General features: G+C 40.3%; 1 protein-coding gene and 1 long non-coding RNA gene across 2 annotated transcripts in view; one reads left to right on the plus strand and one right to left on the minus strand.

The window, feature by feature from the left end:
* Window positions 1–3,684: 3,684 nt before the first annotated feature.
* Window positions 3,685–21,160, minus strand: part of GALM (galactose mutarotase) — a 55,452-nt gene continuing 37,976 nt past the window's right edge. Inside the window, exons 5-7 of the mRNA XM_079111130.1 lie at window positions 10,751–10,892; window positions 9,337–9,511; window positions 3,685–8,319 (exon numbers count right to left, since the gene is read on the minus strand). Of these exons, the coding sequence (XP_078967256.1) occupies window positions 8,242–8,319; window positions 9,337–9,511; window positions 10,751–10,892 (395 nt within the window). The 3' untranslated portion in view covers window positions 3,685–8,241. The remainder of the gene's footprint in view (window positions 8,320–9,336; window positions 9,512–10,750; window positions 10,893–21,160) is intronic.
* LOC306644301 lies at window positions 13,795–17,787 on the plus strand. Its single transcript, XR_013759275.1, has 2 exons — window positions 13,795–13,873; window positions 15,145–17,787. It is a non-coding gene; the product is annotated as an uncharacterized lncRNA (long non-coding RNA).

Genomic DNA, 21,160 nt, shown 5'->3' on the forward strand with positions numbered 1-21,160 from the left:
ACAGTTTCACTGCTGGAGGACTCGGCTTTTTTTTTTTTAGGTTTTTTCATCCAATACTGGTGATTACACCAAGGGGCGCAACCACTGAGCTATGTCCCCAGCCCTCCATCCTTTTATTTTTTATTTGAGACCTGTCTCTTGAAGTTGCCCAGGCTGGTTACTAAACTTGCCATCCTGCCTGAGCTTCCCAGGTTACTGGGATTATATGTGTGTGCTACTGTACCTGGCTTGTTTTGCCTTTTTATTCCCTCTCCCGTCAGCTCCTGGCAACCATTCTTTTTTTAACATCTATTTTTTGCTTTTCCTAGATTGTTACACAGTAGTTGGAATCACAGTATGTAACCTTTTCGTAATGACTGATTTAACCTACTATTAGTCTTATTTTCTCTTTAATTTTTAAGGTTTGATAAGCTCATTTATTTAGAGTTGAATAATTAGTTGTTCCACAATTCCACTTACCTAATAAAGTCTTTGATTGCTTCCAAGTTTGGATAATTACCAATAAAGCTGTTGTGTGAGGTTTTTATGTGGCCATAGTTTTAATTCCTGTGTAAATGCTAAGGAGCAAAATTGGGTTAATATGTTTCATAAGAACCTGCCAAATTGTCTTCCAAAGAAGCTGTATGATTTTCTATTTCCAATATCAATGAGTTTGGGTTGCTCCATGTCCTCAAGAGCATTGTTAGGTAGTTGGCAGTGTTACGAATTTTGCCCATTCTAATATATTTATGATGGCAACTTGTTTTATGTTGCATTTTTCTGGTTAGTGGCAAGTGATACAGCGCATCTTTTCGTAGGCTTAACTACCATCTTCTTGATGAAGGATCTGTTAAGGGTCTTTGGCCCTTATTTGTCTTCCTGGAGTGGGTCTGAGAAAAAGATTAACAGGAACTTATTAACTATGGTGAATATGTGGGTTGTTTCTAACTATTGTTATCACAGTGCACTGAATAACTGTATTATACCATTGCACAGGGTGAACATGCTTACCTAGGATAATTCCTAGAATTGGCATTGCTGGTTCCAATTATATTTTGGGTGGTTATTGTTTGTCTTGGTAACAGGGTATAGGAATGCCTATTTCCCGTATTTTTGCCTATATGGTGGGTCATCAAGCTTGTTGGTTTTGGTTTGGAATGGTGGTATACACATGTAATCCTAATGACTTAGGCTGAGACCAGAGAGATTGCAGCTTCAAGGATATCCTTAACAGCTTGGCAAGACCCTGTCACACAAAAAATAAAAAGAACTGGGAATATAGCTTAGTATCCCTGTGTTGTTCAAACCTCAGTTCTGCAACAAAACAAGACAAAACACTTGGTTTTTGAAAAAATCTAGTGTTAAAGGAATGGTGTATCAACATAGATTTGATTTTTTTTTTTTTTCTTTTTTTATAGTTGTGGCACAATACATGTTTCCCCACTTTCTGGAAAATTTCCATGTATATTACAAGTCTGGCTTCGTTTGCTTGCTCTCACCATACTTGAACTTAACCTACAGTGGGACTCCTTTATTTGTAATATAATTGTTTACTTGTGTATGTATACCCATCACAAGACATTGTGACAGCAGAAACCAGGATGCCTAGAACTTATACCCTTAAGCATTTGAGGAATGAAAAACTTAATGGATGAATGAATTCAAATTTTATTAAGCCAAGTATATAAAACTGAACCAAGTCACATTTTCCTTTCAGGTCCCTATGTGATAGACTCCTGTTTAAATCGGCCTACGGAAGATTTAGCTCCTTATTCTGTTTACAGTGTCCAACTCTGCTACTTTGTCAGTTTTTCTCTCCTCATCTCATTTGGATTAACTCTTGAATTCTGTTACTCAGCGTTCTGCTCAGAATGTAGAAAATTCCTCTGTAGAAAGTTTTATCCAGGAAGGGTACAGCCTCACTAGCACCAAGAGTTGGTGAACCCAGGTGCCCAACCTGGTGTGAAGTCAAATTGTTGGACAAGCAGCGACCATTTTATGACTACCAACTACCTAAGGTTATATCCTTTATGCCTCTAGATTCCCTGGGTTATGCTTTTTAATAACAGTTTTGAAGGTGTCTTGATTTTTAGTGACTTGGGAGACTGAGGCAGCAGGATTGCAAATTCAAGGCCAGCCTTAGCAACTTAGTGAAACCTTGTCTTTTAAAAAAAAAAAAAGGACTGGCTGGGAATGTAGCTCAGTAATAAAAAAATAAAAAGGTTGTAGAAAATAACAAGGTTTCAGGGCAGATTTTAAAAAGTCTATCCATAAAAATAGGTATACAGCAGAGGTAAGGGTAGTTGGGCAGTTTATCTGAGCTTGTCAGGGGGACCATCACCAGAGCTCCTGGAAACCTAGAAGAGTGTACTGCTTCCTTTAGTGCAGTGGGTGTGCTGTGCTTAAATGTTTATAATCTTTGTTTAGACCAGTGTGACTATCATAAGATAGGCATTTAGCCTTCCATTTCTTGCTAAGGTTTCCTAATACCCTTCTGAAAAATCTTGGAATCTTGCATGATGAGAGTGGCTTCATGTTTTTTTGGATTGAACCCAGGGGTGCTTAACCACTGAGCCACATCTCCAGTTCCTTTTATTTTTTATTTTGAGAGAATTTCTCTGATTTACTTAGGGCCTTGCTAAGTTACCAAGGCTGGCTGTGAACTTGTGATCCTCCTTTCTCAACTTCCCAAGCCGCAGGGATTATAGGTGTGCACTGCTATGAGGGTGCTTTTTATATTCTGTGAGATGACAGATGGCTGGTGACCCCTAGATAGCTTTAGGATGGGTTTGGTCACTGGAAAGCCCAACACTTGGAGTGGTGGAACTTTCAGCTCCACTTTCCAGCCTCCAGGGAGGGGAGAAAGGGCAAAAGGTTACATTTACCATCAGTGGCCAATAGTTTAATCAATCATGCCCATGTAGTGAAACTTCTATAGAAAAGTGGCTGAGGTTGTGGCTCAATGGTAGAGCACTTGGCCTTGTATGCATGGGGCACTGGATTCAATCTTAAGCACCATATAAATAAGATATATTGTGTCCATCTAAGCGCCATATAAATGAAATACACTGTGTTCATCTATAACTGAAAAAGGTGGGAGGACTGGAGGTGGAGCTCAGTGGTAGAGCTCTTACCTCTAACACATGGAATGCCTTGGGTTCAGTTCCCAGTATTGCCAAAACAACAACAAAAACCCTAAAGGACAGGGTTAGAGCTTGTGGTTAGGTGTGGTGCGTGCCTGAAGTGGTGATCCTAGAGAGAACAAAAAAGCTCTGCTTCTTACCACTTGCCTTGCATCTCTTGCATCCAACTTCATCTGTGTCCTTTGTGATATCTTTTGTAATAAATGGTGTTTTCCTGAGTTTTTCTGAGTCATTCTAGCAATTTAATGGAACTAAGGTTCTGGGAACCCCAATTTATAACCTGTCTCCTAGTTTAAGTGCATGTCTGAAGTAGAGGGAGCATTTATGGAACTGAGCCCTCTGTGGGATTTGACACTGTCTCTAGGCATATACTGTCAGAATCAAATTAAGGGGATACTGGGTGCCTGCTGCAGAATTTATTGATGGGTGTGCAAGGAAACATTTGGCATCAGAAGTGTTAAGTAGTGTTTGAGTTGAGAGAAAAAAAAAATTTCCCCCTCTTATAATCAGGGATAAGCAAATTACGGCCTGTAGGCTGTTTACATATAGCTAAGGAGATGGGTTTTCCTTTCTTTTTTTTTTTCTCTCGGTGCTGGGGATTGACTGAGCTGCATACCCAGCTTGGGTTTTACATTTTTAAGTAACCAATGAAAAGTACATTTCATGACATGAAAATTATATGAAATTCATATTATAGAAAAGTTTCATTGGAACATAAATGTGATTGTTTACCTATTGTCTAAGACTGCTTCAGTGGGCAGAATTGAGTAATTGTGACAGACTCTTAAGTCCAACAAAGCCTAAAGAATTTACTGTCATTTTTATTTTACAGAAAATATTTGTCAATTTCTGGTTTAGATGTTAGCCTTCAGCTTTACAGTATTGAAAATAATTATTACTGGAGATGTTGGGTGCCAAGATTATTTGTAGGCTTTCTAGGGCCTTACCAAGACATACTTCTAGTCTGGGAATACTTGTTTTTTCCATCACTTATTTCTTGAGGAAGTGATTTATAACAAATTCTATCTTAACACATTTATGCACATAATGACAAAAGCAGGGAAAGCTTTCACTCTAGGGACAGGTGCTCATTCCTAGTGACAATTCTAATGAAATTACTGTGAAGCCTGGGTATTAATAGTCTTAAAACCCCCTCATGATTCTAATGTGATTCTAATGTGTATCCAGGATTAAAAACCACTGCTGTAGGCTGCTAGTTCATTCTTGTGAACTGTCTGTTATTGGGCAAGATTAGCCTGGTTTATCACTACTGTAATAAGAAAGTTAGCACATGTGATTCAAGGGAACGGTTGGTGTGCCCTCCTCTAGAATTCCCTAGTCTTCATGCTGGGTGGAACGGGCAGAAACTGTATTTTTATTTATATTACTACCAGTAGAGGTCACTGTTCTCAAAGAAATACTAATCTAAAAAAATAAATTCTATTCAGGAAATGTAAAGCAGTATTTAACAGAACTATTGAGTTAGGCCCAGTAGTAAAGTAACTCCAGGCGTAGCCTCTGGGTACAATTATTGCTTCAAAAGATCTGAAGGTTCTATTATTAGGTACCTACATAAATTTATAACTTTTCTTGCTCTTATGTTATCCTTTTATCATTATGAAGCATAATTTTAAAGCTACCTAATGCTATCAGTACAGGAATGGATAAATGATAATCCATACAATAGAATACTGTGTGATCATTTAAAAAGATGAGGTCAAAAAATACATACAATATCCTGCTTTTGTAAAATCAAAACATATATATTAAGTATAGTGAGGTATCCCTAATTAATAACAGTGAGCTCTGGGAAGTAAAATATGAATGGGAATGGAGAACATTTAACTTTACTTGATTGGTATAGTTTGAATTGCCAAAGAAATCACTGTCTTCTTAAAAAAAAAAAAAAAAAAAAAATCTAATTTACAGGAAAGTTGCAAGAATAGCACCAAATAATCCCATACATCATTCACTCAAAAGATCCCATTGAAATTTGCAACTTGTCTCAAGTCAGTAATGCACTTCCTAGCAAAAGGGTCCAATCTGGGCTGGGGATGTAACTCAGTGATGAAGCACTTAACCTAGCATGTACAAGGCCTTGGGTTTCATCCCCATTGATCTGATTTGTACATCATATTAACAGGCCCTTTTGAGAAAGTGCATGCATTTCTCAACTCATCAGTCTTATACTTGTTCCAAGGCTTCTAACATGCTGATAGTTTATTTCCTCACATTACCAATTCAAGTATTCTGTTGCCCACTAGATATCATTTCCACACATCTGTTATAAGATTCATAAACTGATCAAAGCCCTGCAAAATTCCTTAGACATGTCTGTGACTGTTTAATTTCCATAATTTCATGTCCACAAATGTTTTCCGTTCAGGAGGGTGGCACCTTTGCTCATGGTGTGTTGATGGTGGGCTCAGCTGTTTTGAAATGTAATTGTCCTGTAGTTTTTTTATGTCCTATTTTTTGTAAACTACCAGTATTTATTTGGCATATGCCACTAAGTTATTCCACCAGCCCACTGTCCAGTATTTATTGACATTAAAACTCATATGTTTCAAGGTTGGATTGTCATTGGTCACTGAATGGTCACAGCAGCTCAACGTCTATGGTATGACATTTTAGTCTTTATAGTGATATTTGTGAAATTTCAATATTTTTCTTTTACTTTTTTACCCCAATTGTCAGTTAGGTTTCAGTGAACAGCCTTGTCTGAATGTCTTTACACATTTATGCTAGTATTTTTATAAAACATTTCTAATGTGGAATTGTTAGATCATGAACTTTCAAGTTTGTCAATACTGTTGGATTCTGACAAATTTTCTTCCAAAAAAGTTGTATGTATGTTTCTACCAATCATGATGGAGAGGAAAATCTTCATATTGTATATTATATATCTTATATGTTGTATATTTTAAATCTTAGATTTTTTCCCCCTGTGTGATAGGAAAAATTGGGGAGTTTCTTCCTTCCCTTTGTTCCATCAATAGAACATGCACTGGGTTTCTTTTTCTTTTTTTTTTTTCTTTCTGTGTCGGGGATCGCATGCAGGGCCTTGCACGTGCTAGGCAAGTACTCAACCACCTGAGCCACATCCCTAGCCATTGCACTGGGTTTCTTTCTTTTTTTTTTTTTTTTTTTTTTAAATTTTTTTGTAGTTGTAGATGGACAGCATGCCTTTATTTTATGTTTATTTTTATGTGGTGCTGAAGATTGAACCCAGTGCCTCATACATGCTAGGCAAGCGCTCTGCCACTGAGCTATAGCGCCAGCCCTGCACTGGGTTTCTTATCAAAGGATATGGAGATGTGTTTTAGATCTGCCACTTTCTAGCAGTATGCCTTTCTCCAGCTAATTACTTCTTCATGAGGACTTTACCACCTACCTTACACAGGGAGGTAAGGATCAAATGAAATAATCCATTCAAACACACTCCTACAACCATTATAATGAAGTGAGAATGAACAATTAATAATAGAGGAGAATCCTGGCAATGTGGTAACAGTAAGAATTTGATTGTCCAGAGGTTGTAGGAGCTCTAAAGTGATCCATACCTGCTCGAATCCAGTCAGGAAGAGCACTGTTTGCTCAGTGCTCTGGCCAGTTGGAGCATTCATTATCTACCCTTTCATACCCTTCATCATAGTCAGGAGGACCTGAGCCTCTGGGAAAAAAAACTTGACAACTGGCCCAACTTTAGGTACTGCCCTACAGATATATGCTCATCTTCCAGACAAAGCTAATCTCTTTGCCTCACAGGTGAGAAAACAGGCCAAGTAAAATTAGCAGGACCAAAGATAGTGCTTAGGGCTCCCAATCCTGTCATGGTGCAGTTTTACATTACATATTTATTAGTCTTTCTCCACCAGAGAAGCAGTGTTCTTTGTGAAAGAACACTCTACATCTTACATATTAAATCTTGAATTCTTTACGAAACCTAGTGGAGGACTATACAGAGTAGATATTCATAAAATCCATGCTGAAATGAATTTAAACATTGTACCTTTGGTTTATTATTGGTTTCAGAGAAAGAGGAGGTATGGAAAGCTCAGTAGGTTTCCAATTAAATAGCTTTTCTCTAGAAAAATGCTGGGGCTCCTACTAGAGTTCTTTCTCTAGAACACACCATTTGGTCCATTTCCCAAAGTCCATACCTGGCACTTAAAAAAGATGAGCAAAGGAACTGGAGTCTTCTGGAGATGCATTTTATTTCAACTGATTATAGTAAATAAGAGTATAAAGTATATTTCTTTAAAAATCAGCCCACACCTATCATTAATGATTAGACTACCCAGGAAAAGAGGAACCTCCAGCCTCATCTACATAAACACAACATCTGCTTCCAGAGTAAATGTTAACACCAAAGGCAGGGAGTCTAAATGATGGGTTCTTTATGGGTATTTGAACCATTTCTTAAAACTGAATCTGAGAAGAAAAGCTGGCTCTTAACAGAACAGGGACCAGATCCCTTTTTATCCTTCAGTGACCCCCCTGGAATGCTCTGGCAGACTGGGATAGGTAAAGAAGGGGACTTGGATTTGCATGACCTGAAGTCAAGTCCTTGTTAAACTTTTTACTAGCTTGCAGTGGGTCACTCAACCTCTGAGCTTCAGCTCCCTCACTTGTCAATCACCTCCTACCTCACAGAGGCTCCATCTGCTGGCCTTGTAAACCAGCTCTTATGACCTTGGAAAACTGCAGTGCTGCCCAAGGTTAAGGTGATTTGAAGTAAAGGGGGAGGAGGAGACAGAAAAGCAATGAGAGCAGCATCACAGAGAGAAGGGGTAGAGAGATAAAACCTACAATAGCACAAGAGTCCCTGGGCTCCACTTCTGGGCTAGTGTCAGGCCTTAGATGATGACATTGGTGGTTGGGTTCACTTGCCCTCTGAACTGCACAGAGAATAAATCTTGTCATTAAACATAGCCCAGAGCCAGTCACTGGAAAAGGAAATCAATATTCAGACCAATTATTGTGACAGCTACCATTTGTATGATTTGCACATGATCACTTTTAAATCCTCCAAATCTTTGCTTTGCCTCTGGACAGGAGACAGGCTGTAGAGGTGGCCCTGGCCTGGCCCTGGACTCGGTTGTATCTTCACTCTTCCTTAAGCCACAGAAAACTTGAACCAGGTGGTATGGTTGTACTCCTCCCCAGGACTCAGCAGCACAGGAGGGAAGTGGGGCTGTGAAGGGAAGACAACACAGTTACACCTCGCCAGCCAGGGTCGCACCATTAGCCATTTGGGGTGTGTTTACAGGGCTGGTTTCTAGACCAGGGCTATGTGAGTCAGTGCCAGTGTGGAAACAGTAGTATTGGTTTGCAATGAAATGAAGAACCTGAACCAAAATGAAAATCTACTACATTGCCAAGCACAACTTGTCAAAGCAAGACTTTCTTGCTGGAGGAAGTATTTGGTTTATGTTATGGTTTGGATGTGAGGTGTCCCCCAAAAGCTCACTTGTGTTCAGAGGATAAATGATTGGGTTGTGAGAGTCTCAACCCAATCAGTGAATTAATCCCCGAGAGGGATTAACTGAGTGGTAACTGAGTGGTAGGGTGTGGCTGGAGGAGGTGGAAATTGGGAGTATGGCTTTGGGGTATATACTTGTGCCTGGCAAGTAGAGACCTTTCACTCTGCTTTCTGATCACCATGTGAGCTGTTTCCCTCTGCCACACCCTTCCCCCCACCTCAAGCACCGAGAAATGGAGCCTCTTGTCTATGGATTTGAGACGTCTGAAACTGTGAGCCCCTTAATAAACCTTTCCTCCTCTACACTTGTTCTGGTTGGGGCCTTTTAGTTACAGCAGTGAAAAGCTGACTAAAACCATTTCTATTCTGATGCAAGGTGAAAGCTCCTTATTATGGGCTGGCACTTTGAGAACTGCTTCAAGTGATAGAAAAGAAACTTATGAGGGAGCAAATAGGATGAAAAGAAAGATCTGCTTACAAGTGTGGTTACAGAACCTGGGTGGTTATTGACAAAGAGAAACATTACAAAGGTAAAAAGTTTATGTTTTTAAAAACGTAAATGCCACGTGAGTAACTTGGCTATGGGTTTTCTGTTTGGAATGACTTGGAGAAGAAAACAAACATGGACTTTTGAATCATTTGGTCTGATTTGAGTGTTGTGAACTCAGTCATATTAAGTGACCTTGAAGTCATTCAACACCACTCTATCAAGGCAGCCTGGGGCTTTACCTGGTTGACTGCATCAGGCCAATGCTGGGTCTCAAGGCAGAAGCCAGAGTGTTTAGGATAGACCGCTCCACTCTTGCCCTTCAATGTGCCATTCAGGAAGTTGCCCGTGTAAAACTGGACACCAGGCTGGGTGGTGTATACTTCTAGAACTCTCCCACTTCCAGCATGATGTACCCTGGGAATAAAGACAAGCCACATGTAAGTCCAAAGCAGAAAAGCAGGCAGGGAGGGGTAGAAATGGAATCATCTTTGAGACAGGAATCAGACCCAGCCACAGAGCTGGGGCAAGATGTATGGAGGAGATAAAGGTAGGAAGGAGGAATCTGATGGAAATTCTTGCAGCCTCCTAGGTGGGGTTTTGAGGATCCTCCATGGCAACTTCTCACACTGATCTTGACTTCTTTGGGGAATGGCAAAACAGATTGACCCCAGCTAGCTGAGGTAGGGTAGGAAGAGAGCAACCAGGTTGGAAAGAAGCAGCAGGGCCCTGGATTGGACCAAACCCAGGGCCTCATGCGTGCTGGACAAGTGCTGTACCACTGAGCTACATAACCCAGCATATTGGACTGAGAGTCTTTTTCATGGAGTCAGAGCTCTCTGCTTGGCCTGGAGACAACCAGCCATGTCTTATGAAAGAGAAGAGCTGTTTTTTGTTTTTTTTTTTTTTTTTAATTAAACTGTTCCCTTCCCAGGGGCTGGAGCTGGCTGGTTTTAGGTCTCTGTTAACAGTTCTGCTAGGGACTGTGGGTTTCTACTGATAAACTGTGAAGGCAGGAGGGGATCCTCAAGTGGGGGCAGTGAGGAGAGGATCATAAGACATACCCAGGAGGAAGGTGGTTTGAGCAGGAGGAACACAGGGGGCCTTGGTCCTGGGGCTTGGAAGTGGACATGGCTTGTGTAATTCTTTCTGTCTGTATTAGAGTTTGAGTCATTTTCTCTGCTTTCTTTAAAATTCATTGATTCTACAAACATATTGATTACTTGCTCGTGAAATGGCCTGAGGGACTGGGAATTCAGTGAGAAGGAGACAGCATGCACACAGATATCTTATCACACCAGAGGCTGAGGTGAGAGCTGCAAGATTAGGGGAGCCTCCCAACTATACACAGGGGTGGGCAGGGCATGAGTTACAGATGAGAAAGTACAAAGGGCCCTGGAAGGTCAGTGAAGGCAATTGGACTTCAATCAGGAAGCATGAGGGCAGAGAACAGATGCTAAGTAAGGGGGCACAGGGATGATGGCAGGCCGGGGAGGATGAATTCTACCAAATTCATGGGAGTTTTGAAAAGACGTGGGATGTAGTGTTTGGTCCTCTGTCACAAAGTAAATGCTGTCGGTATGGTCAGGCAAAAGGCTCCTCAAAGAGTTGGTGTTTCTTCTTCCCTACAGAGGCAGGAAGTGAAAAGGACCTTACCTCGCACAAAAATGCTTTTCTTTAGATCTCTTCAGACAGAAATTATGGTCAAAACCATTGATGTGGAACTCCTGCAGGTGTTTTCCAAGCTCCACTGGCTTTCTTAGGTCAAATGCAGTTCCTTGTACTGGAGCAACATCTCCTAATAGGAAAAGTTGGCAGAAAACAAAGGTGATTAATGCTCAGATCAAACCTCTATATATAGAGGTTTGAGATATATATATATATCAAGATTCACTGGTTCTACCCTCTCGGGCTTCATTTCAATTTGTAAAGGAGATGGGAGCCCAGATCCCAAGGAGAGTGAATTATTTGATTTCCTTGATTAGAATACACTATCAATTGTAAAATGCAATAGATATAACTTTCAGAGTCATTCAAGTTTGAAATGTACAAGAAATCAAAGAAGTTGATTAAAGGTTAAGTTGGATAAAGGTGATGTCTGTGTTAACCTTTCACCCAATCACTGTTGATTCTCTTTCTCTTTTTCTTCTCTTTCTCCTCTTTCCTTCCTTTTCATGTGGTAATGGAGATCAAACACAGGGCTAGCAAGTGCTCTACCACTGACATCTCCAGAAGCCGTTTCTTTCTTTACTGCTGAAATATCCCAAGTCTCATAACCAAGCAATAGCACTTGGCATGGCAGACCAGACACTAAAAAAGTCCTGCAATAGCAATTCTCAAACCATTTGGGGCCATTATTGGTTAAAGGGACACTGGCAATCACCTTGTCCAGATCACTTCCCTGATTAAGTTCATAGACACTCTGAATAGTAGCAGGAGATGTTAATAACCCTGGAGCAAATGGATTAACTAGGATAGTTTAAGGCAAACTGGGATGTATGAACAATATCAACTGCCAATTTAAATTCAGTACTTTGATGAAAGCTTTCCCCAGGAGTGATTCCTGCGGCAGTCAGTCTGGCAAGTAATACTTCCGTGTTCCTCAAGCTGTCAGTGCAGGTGGGCCATCCTGGAACCTCTTCACAATAATGTGAGTGGGTGGACAATCCTGAGGGAGCACACTGTGTAGGGATCTTCAACTCTTAAAGGGCAGAGCATAGAAGGGACCTGGACGGGGCTCCTGTTTTGGTGGTAGTCACATGCCCAATGCCGAGAACACCCCTTCATGGCATTCCAGAACCCAGCAGCATCAGATCCTGCAGGTTCTCAGCTCATTATCAACAACCTAGATGTTGATACAGTATAGTTCTTCAATTTAAGACTCTTACATTCATATTTTAAAATTTTCAAAGTCATGCCATGGTTTAAGGCAGAGATTTTCTTTCTTCATGGTACATAAAATAATGGAAACTTTATGAAAAATAGCATCTTAGAATTGATAATATGTAAAAGTAGTTTGTTACAGCTTCTGTTCTACTAAAACCACTAAACAAGTAATCAGGGATTTGAGGGAAGAAAGAGAAAATGGGATTATCTGAGTCATTTCAATAGGAGATTCAAAGGATAGGTAATTTCTCAACAGAAAGCCTTCTATACATGTTTGCCAAAATAGCATTATGGAGTTTTTACATCTTCTGAAAATATATTTTACTTCATCACCTTTCATTCTCTTCCAAACTTTTGGTTCTGTACTTACCCAGATGCTAGAGAGAGCTGTCTCAAACAGCCCTGAGCACAGGCATTTCACCAGGGCAGTGAAACTGGACTATTGACTTTCAACCGCCTACCCTCTCTTCCTGCAGGATTCTTTATTTCAGAGGGAATCTTTGTAGGATGCTCAATATGCAAAACATATTTTGATGTCCAGGTATACATATATGTACATGTTTATGTGCCAGAGTTATAGCTGAATCCAAGGCAGGCTCTGAACAATGTAGGGGGAAAGCCCCAGGACAAAATGATAGCACCCTTGCCCCCGAAAATTATAGCCTACCTTGAAGCTGCCCACAGTTAGGTCCTAGAATCTTGCATCATTTTTTTTTTTTTTTTTTTTTTTTTTTTTTTACTACCAGGGATGGAACCCAGGGGTGCTTAACCACTGAGACCACTGAGCCACATCCCCACCCCTTTTTATATTTTATTTTGAGACAGGGTCTCATCAAGTTGCTCAGGACCTCAGTAAGTGCTGAGGCTGGCTTTGAACTTGGCGATTCTTCTGCCTCAGCCTCCCATACCACTGGGATTACAGGTGTGGCTTCCACACCCAGCACTCCAGCCATTTTTGAAAAGAAAAGAAGAAAGGGGCTCCATTTCTGATCCTTAAACAATGACAATACATTGTCCCAGACCTGTATTATATATGCTAAAGGTAAGTACAGATGTTAGGTGATTGACATACTCTTTTTGGCCTGAGGATTACTTTTTCCTTTCATGTGTTCAGATGGGGATACTTTAGAAACTTGGTGCCTACTATATTTAGAAGAAAAATTGAGCATGCAAAGTGAGGCCAAAATCTAAGAAGGCCTAGAAAGATCAGGAGCTTGTACCTTACTATTTACTTGATTAAATAAGTAAAACAAGACTTAGCTTTTGGTTCTGCTTTTAAAGACTGTGCTGTGAGGAATCACCAATCTTTGAGCGAAAGAAGACTGAGTTAAATTCAGAGAGGCAGGCTTCCTGGTGTGTGAGAATTGGAGTCCTGGAGTTCACAGAGTGCCCAGGGTACCAAGTACCTGAGTGAGACACTGATGCTCAGCTGATATGATCCTGGCATCTGGGTGTCCACTGTTCAACCAAGGGAATTTGGGAAGCACATAAAAGAATCCTTTCTCTTCTATCACAGTCAGTTTTAGGAAAAAATTAAGGAATACAGAATTCTTTGAGGAAACATAAGAAGCATCTATTTCCTTGCCTTGATCCTTCTTTTGAATAAGCAATATTTGTATATGTAATCAATTTAACAGGTGACAAATATAAAAGATACAAATAAAAATATTATATACTGAAAGAATTCTCATCTTTATCCCCATATATCCCACTCCTTCCACAGAAGCAACCACTGTTACTGATTTTTCATGTATCCTTCCAGAAATATTAAAAAGATATCCAAGCAAATAGTGTACATACTTGTGTGTGTATGTGCGTGCATGTGCGCACCCACACACACACAACCTGGTAACCCAGTTCCACTGTGATCTTTTCATTGAATATATTTTAGAGGTTGTTTCTTTTTTTTTAATTTTTTTTAATTTTTTTTATTGTAAACAAATGGGATACATGTTGTTTCTCTGTTTGTACATGGCGTAAAGGCATACCATTTGTGTAATCATAAATTTACATAGAGTAATGTTGTTTGATTCATTCTGTTATTTTTTCCCTTCCCCCCACCCCTCCCACCCCTCTTTACCCTCTATACAGTGCTTCCTTCCTCCATACTTGTCCCCCTCCCTAACCCTAACTCTAACCCTAACACTAACCCTTCCCTCCCCCCCATTATGTGTCATCCTCCACTTATTAGTGATATCATTCGTCCTTTGGCTTTTTGAGATTGGCTTATCTCACTTAGCATGATATTCTCCAATTTCATCCATTTGCCTGCAAATGCCATAATTTTATCATTCTTTATGGCTGAGTAGTATTCCATTGTATATATATACCACAGTTTCTTTATCCACTCATCAATTGAAGGGCATCTAGGTTGGTTCCACAGTCTGGCTATTGTGAATTGAGCAGCTATGAACATTGATGTGGCTGTATCTCTGTAGTATGCTGATTTTAAGTCCTTTGGGTATAGGCCAAGGAGTGGGATAGCTGGGTCAAATGGAGGGTCCATTCCAAGTTTTCTAAGGAATCTCCACACTGCTTTCCAGAGTGGCTGCACTAATTTGCAGCCCCACCAGCAATGTAAGAGTGTACCTTTCTCCCCACATCCTCGCCAACACCTGTTGTTGCTCGTATTCTTGATAATCGCCATTCTAATTGGGGTGAGATGGAATCTTAGGGTGGTTTTGATTTGCATTTCTCTTATTACTAGAGATGTTGAGCATTTTTCCATATGTTTGTTAATTGCTTGTAGATCTTCTTCTGTGAAGTGTCTGTTCATTTCCTTAGCCCATTTGTTGACTGGATTATTTGAATTCTTGGAGTAGAGTTTTTTGAGTTCTTTATAGATTCTGGAGATTAGTGCTCTATCTGAAGTATGATTGGCAAAGATATTTTCCCACTCTGTAGGCTCTTTCTTCGCATTGCTGATAGTTTCCTTTGCTGAGAGAAAGCTTTTTAGTTTGAATCTATCCCAGTGGTTGATTCTAGCTTTTATTTCTTGTGCTATGGGAGTCCTGTTAAGGAAGTCTGGTCCTAGACCAACAAGGTGAAGATTTGGACCTACTTTTTCTTCTATAATCTGCAGGGTCTCTGGTCTGATTCCGAGGTCCTTAATCCATTTTGAGTTTAGTTTCGTGCATGGTGAGAGATATGGGTTTAGTTTAGAGGTTGTTTCTAAAGTTATTCCTAGGTATTTTATTAGGTAACTATGCACTCATATTATTCTCTATTTTTGCTATGATAATTTGTCTATTTAAGATGTCTTTTCAGGGGCCATAACAGCAAATTTGTTTTTCCTAGAAAAGTATCTATTTATCTATATTTCTCTGCTAACTTATTCATAAAGAGTTGAGCATAGTAATAATTTATGATTCTTTTAATTTCATCTGTAGTGATTTTCCTATATTCATTTCTTGTTTTGTGTATTGAATAGGTTAGCTAATGCTTTATCAATTTTTTTTTCTTAGTGGTACTGGGAATCAAAACCACAGCCTTTCCCATGCCCTGGGTTTGATCCCCAATACTTCAATACATACATACATACATACTGCTTTCATTTTCATTTGCCTGGTGTACTTTTGTATTTTATTTTCAGTCTTCACTTGGTTTGTACACAGCATTCTATTGGGATTCAATCCATGATCCTGCTTAATAGGGACATTCAGTGGAATTAATACAGCATACATATGTTCTGAGTGTTCTTAGTTTTGTCTTACTGTATAATATGCTTCCTGTGTTTATGACCTCCAGTTATTGCTTTAAAAGTTTGCTGTATGGTCTGTGTTTACTTGTGTCTGTATTTCTGATAATTTAGGTTTGATAATTTTTTGTTTTGGTAGTTTCAACCATACACGGTATATTAGTGGCTTCAGTATGATACACCTAATATTTTTTTGTTAGAATCTGCTCTGGGCTTCTCTTTCCTCCTCTTTTCTCCTCTTTGATACCCTGGTTAGGTTTCTGACACTGAACTGAAGGTATTCCAACCGAGGTCTCTTGCTTCCCAGTAGATGGCGCTAGAGACACAAGAGAAAGAACCAGCCCTACATCCTCAGCTGAGTGGTCTGTTCCCTAAACCCTGATCAATTCTGGGAGATCTGGATCTCTTTTTGGATCTATAAGGCCAAAGACCAAATCCTGTATGGCATTGACCCACATAGGTGTTTTTGTTCTGTAAAGTGTGTGACCAGACACCTTCCAGATTGACAAAAGGCAACAACGAAGTGAAGCAATTAGACTGGGAAAAGCGAACAGCTATTCTCATGGGCTTAGGAGATTTTAACTTTACCTATCCATATTTTGAGTAGTAACTTATATTATGCTTTCTTCCCTAACCTTGTATGGTGTTCATAATATCTGATTCTTCCTTAAAGCCATACTTGACTCAAGATCTCACCCTTGAGGCTGACCTAGTGTGGTTGCCCTGGTTTGGTTATATTGCTTATGAATATTTCCCTTTCAGATATGGCTTTAAGTAGAAGGTTATAAGGAACAAAGAAAGTCAAGGAATTTTCATGAAGGAAGACACAGGGCATAATTCAGCTCTGTTTTGCCCATGTTAAATCTACAAATCAATGTTTCCCTCATCTTCTCCCCCTTAAAACAAAGCTACTATTATTTGCTACCTTTCATGTTACAAGAAAATATTATACTTGCACGCCTTCAGGAAAATAGCATAAATAAATAAACGAGTCAGATGTCAGGTTAACACAGAACACAGCAAAGGCTGGAGAGGGCAAGACTTAAAAACTGCAAACCCTGACTTAAAATTAGAAACTTAGGCTAATTCCAATTTAAATTTTTTTCTAAATGAGAAGAAAAAAAGAGACAATTTCTATCTGTCTTCTTCAGTACACTCCCTGTCATGCTTAATGGTGAGGTTATGTGGAAACATTGAGTTTTTCCCTCAGATTCACCATGTCTTTGGGCCCTTTATCATAACTAGAATGTCCTTTCTGTGTCCCTGCCTACATTCTAGCAGAGTTCAACTGATCACTTAGGAGTAGTCTATAACGGCATCTCCTCTGTGAAGGATTCTCATCTCCATGGTCAGAACTAATCCTTTTTTGTACATTGTTCCCATTAGACTTACAAAGGGCTTTCCCCAAACATTCATCACAATATGGTATAATTATAAGGATTAGAGTGAGCTCTGTCAATAAGGAACGTGAATTCATTCCTAAAGGGCAGGCATTGTGGACTATTTAACTTTGTTCCCTCCAGGCATGAAGCAGAGCCTTTACTTGATTGAAAAACTGATAAACGAATGATTCAGAGGAAGAAAAAACAGGCAACTCTGAATGTGGTAACATCCTGTGACAAAGTCAGAATGAAAGATCTAGAAAGGCCCTTAGGAATTACCTCATCCAGACTCTTCACTTTGCAGATGAAGAGGCTGAGATCCAGGCAGCAAAAGGGACTTGCCAGAGGTTACGCATCTCCAGTACATCGAAGTCTCCAGGCTGCTCTAATCAGGCACTTTCCATCTCACTCTGCAGTATCTGCCTTGTGACAGTCCTTTCTACCTCAAAGCCCCTAAGCACTCTTGATTTTTCTAAGAATTTGGAAAAAGGATGTGCAGTTCTTCTACATTTTTGGCTAATCTGCATATATGAGTTTGTGCTTTGTGCTAAGAATAGAAAGAGATGTCAAAATAGCTCTCCGAGCAAGGCTGAGTGTACAGAAAAATGAGGAGGAAATGGAAAGGGTGCCCTCAGAGAGGATGTCACATCATTCGACTCTAGTTTGGAAACCACTAGAAAGTCAGGATGTTGGCAAAGAGTCGTTGTTTTCTCAAGGGGACTTCTTAACTTCCTGAAGGTTGGCTGGGTAGGTAAGGTCTGAGCAGTAAAGACTGGCAGATAGTAGGCCCTGACCCAAAGTTGTCAGGATACAGCTTGGTGGCAGGGAGGGCTTAAGGCAGCATTTCTGCTTTCTTGGGAGAGTCTGACTACAGGCGAAGTGAGGACCCACTGGAGGTTGTTTTGAGGTTATTTGCATGGGTAGGGTGAGAACAGAAGCCCCAGGATGGCAGGTGTGGTGGGTGTGGGGTTGGGTTGTTAGGAGAACACCCGGAGGGAGGGGGCAAAAAATGCTGAGCACATGCAAAGAGGTGATTCTGTGATGGATTCCTGGCCCAGGCTGGGTGGGGGAAGGGAAGTGAGGTCATGAAGCAGTGAGGGAGAGTGAAAGGGGTGGAAGCACCAAAGGACTATAGGGTCTTCTGGGACTGAAGAGTTACTGGAGCTGAAAAATACCCTAAATAGTGACCATGGAAGGCTGTAATGAGAGGTAGTGACAAATCAAAGGTCTGACCCTAGGACCACAGATAGGGAGTGAGTAGATGAGCAGGCTGGAGGACAAGCTCATTAGAAGACAGGATCTTAAAAGGCTGAGAAGTCAGGGTGTCCAATATGGATAATGAAATGATTAAAATTATGACGAGAAATGAGAGGAAGTAATGAAGGGCATCCATAGATCACCTCAAGGAAGAGAGTTCACTTGAATGTCACTCTGATGACTACAGCTGCCTTGTTTTTTGCAAGAAGATGAAGTGGATCTGATCAGGATTTCTCAGGGGTTAAATCTATTTGTGTTCTTGAGTTATAATTACCTGTACTCAAAGTGAAGGAAAAACTCACTGCTTTCGTGAAACCCATCTGCCCCGATTCCTAATTCTTATCGCACATAAAGGATTCACACACACATTCTATTATGAGGAAGTTGGCCCTTTTCCCATGACAGCTTGTGACAAATTGCATATTTTGAAGAGGGCCACACCAGTCTATGTCCCATCCCACATGCACTCCTTATGATGTGTTGCTGACCCGCCTTCACTGAGAGATGGCTTCTTTCCTCTCTTGTAAAGTGATGGACTTAGAAATCACCTCAGCAGAATGTGGCACAAGTGACTTCTGAAACAAGTGATAATCTGAAACCAGATTATAGAACACAAAGTGGTGTCAGCTCTCTCTCAAGATATTCCCCCTTGGAGCCCAGACAACATGTGTGGGTGTTCTGGCCGACAGCCCCAACTAGGCCCTCAACCAACATCCAACACCACATGCCAAACAAGAGAGTGAAGGAGTCTTCTCGTGATTCCAGTCCCTGTTCTAAATGAAGTGTTAGAGTAGTTTCGTAGATCACCTCTTATCACTGAAGGAACAAACCTTGACAGGAAGCAAGTCTCTCCCCTCCTTCCTTTTTCACATGGTCAGACGCGCCTTTAAGTGAATGTGCTTTAAGAACACTACTCCTTGTGTTTACTTTTGGATGGGATAAAACAAAGACAAGTTTGTTAATTCATCAATTTTTTAGTATCTTCTATGTCTAGGGTTCAACTTATGTTAGGAAGCCTAGAATGTGGTGAAATAGCCAGATTTAAAATAAAAATGTATAGGAGAGTGTGACAAATGCAGTGAGAGAGGCATTCATAGGTTCCAGGTGGGGCAGGAAAAGTCTTCCAGAGGTGTGACAGGAACCAAAGCTTGAAAGAGTAGGGTTAGCTACCTGGACAAGGTGCAGGAGAGAACAACACAGGAACGGATTCCTGCACCTGTGAAGTTGCCTTTGGGGCAAGACTCATTTATATTATACACATCCTCCAGGTTCCTGGCTCTGACTTAATTGTGTGTGTAGGGGGCAAAAGCCTTAAGAAGCAGGGTAAAAAGTAAATTGATTCTTTTGAACTCCTGATCAAACCGGGACTACAGTGAAACAAATTTTTGTACCAGCTGGGCATGAAGACTGTAAGTGTCTGACAGAACAGTCCCTTAGGGTAAATTTTAATTCAAAGCCTTTAACTTTCCATGATCTGAAATAGTTCTTTTCCCTGCCTGGTACCCCTGTAGTGCTTGACTCTCTGGTGAGGGGAATGGCCACTCGGAGTTCCTGAATCTCCACATTCATTCATTTTTAGGCCTTTCCTTCTGAGCAGATCCCCTTTTTATCTCATCTTCACACAACTTAATACACAAAACCATAGTCCTGCCTGACTCCTCAGCACAGGTAAGTCTAGCTTATAATTAAAAACTACTTTGAGAGCCAGGTATGGTTGTGCACACCTGTGATCCCAGTAACTCCGGAGGCTGAAGTAAGAGGTTTGAGACCAGCTTCAGCAACTTAGTGAGACCCTGTCTCAAAATAACAAATAAAAAAGGCTGGGGATACAAGCATCCCTGGGTTCAATTACTGGTATAAAAAAAAAAAAAAAAAAAAAAAAGAGAAAAGAGAAAAAGAGAACTATGGGGGTGATGGGTGGGAGAAATGTTCTCCAAATTTTTTCACCTTAATAAAAGAAATATAAGTTTAAAAAAAATTAAGTGTTTTTGTCTTCTCTGATTTGTCCTGTACTTTGCTTTACAAATCTATGTAAGATATTTTTGGATTTAGACAAAGTAACTGATCTTAGGTAAGTTTCTATGCCTCTTGTGAGATCCACGTTCCCCCGTTTGTAAGATAGAGCTAATACTGGTGTTACCTGGCACATAGTTACCTTGTTCTTATTTTCTCCCCCACTCCTCTCTCCCACACATACACACACACTCCATTAATACAGAAAACAGGTATTAACTATGGCATCAATCATTCATACAAAAGGAAGGTGCATTCCTTCTTCTGGGGTCATTGTCATTTCCATTAAAGTGTATTTGTGGTGTTCTAAATTCTGTTCTGGAAGTTGAGGCAGGAGGATTGCAAGTTCAGGGCCAGTCTAGGCAAGTTAGCAAGACCCTGTCTTAAAATTTAGAATGGGCTGGGGATGTAGCTCAATGGTAGAGCATGTGTCTAGCATGTATGATGCCCTGGGTTCAATCCCTAGTACAAAGGGGATAAAAACGTATTCAAGGTTTCTTCTTTTTTATCTTCTTTGTTTTGTTTGGTTTTTTGTGGTCCTGGGAATCAACCCCAGGGCCATGTGCATGCTAGACCAGCATTCTACCATTGAGCTACACCTCCGGCCCTTGTTTTGTGTTTTGAAGCTTCCTCTTTTAATGCTTTTAAAATCTAGAACAGTGGTTTCAAAACTGGTTTCTGAGTCATGAACTTCTTTGAGAATATTGCAAACATTATTGGCTTTTTCTCCAGTAAAAAACGTTTGTATAATACAGACCAAATATTCCCAGAACTTTGAACCCAGCCACCATTCCTGGTTAAGAATCCCTGACATGCAGGCTGGAGAACAGT

This window comes from Sciurus vulgaris (assembly GCF_902686455.1).
Source record: "Sciurus vulgaris genome assembly, chromosome: 14".
NCBI lineage: Eukaryota > Metazoa > Chordata > Mammalia > Rodentia > Sciuridae > Sciurus > Sciurus vulgaris.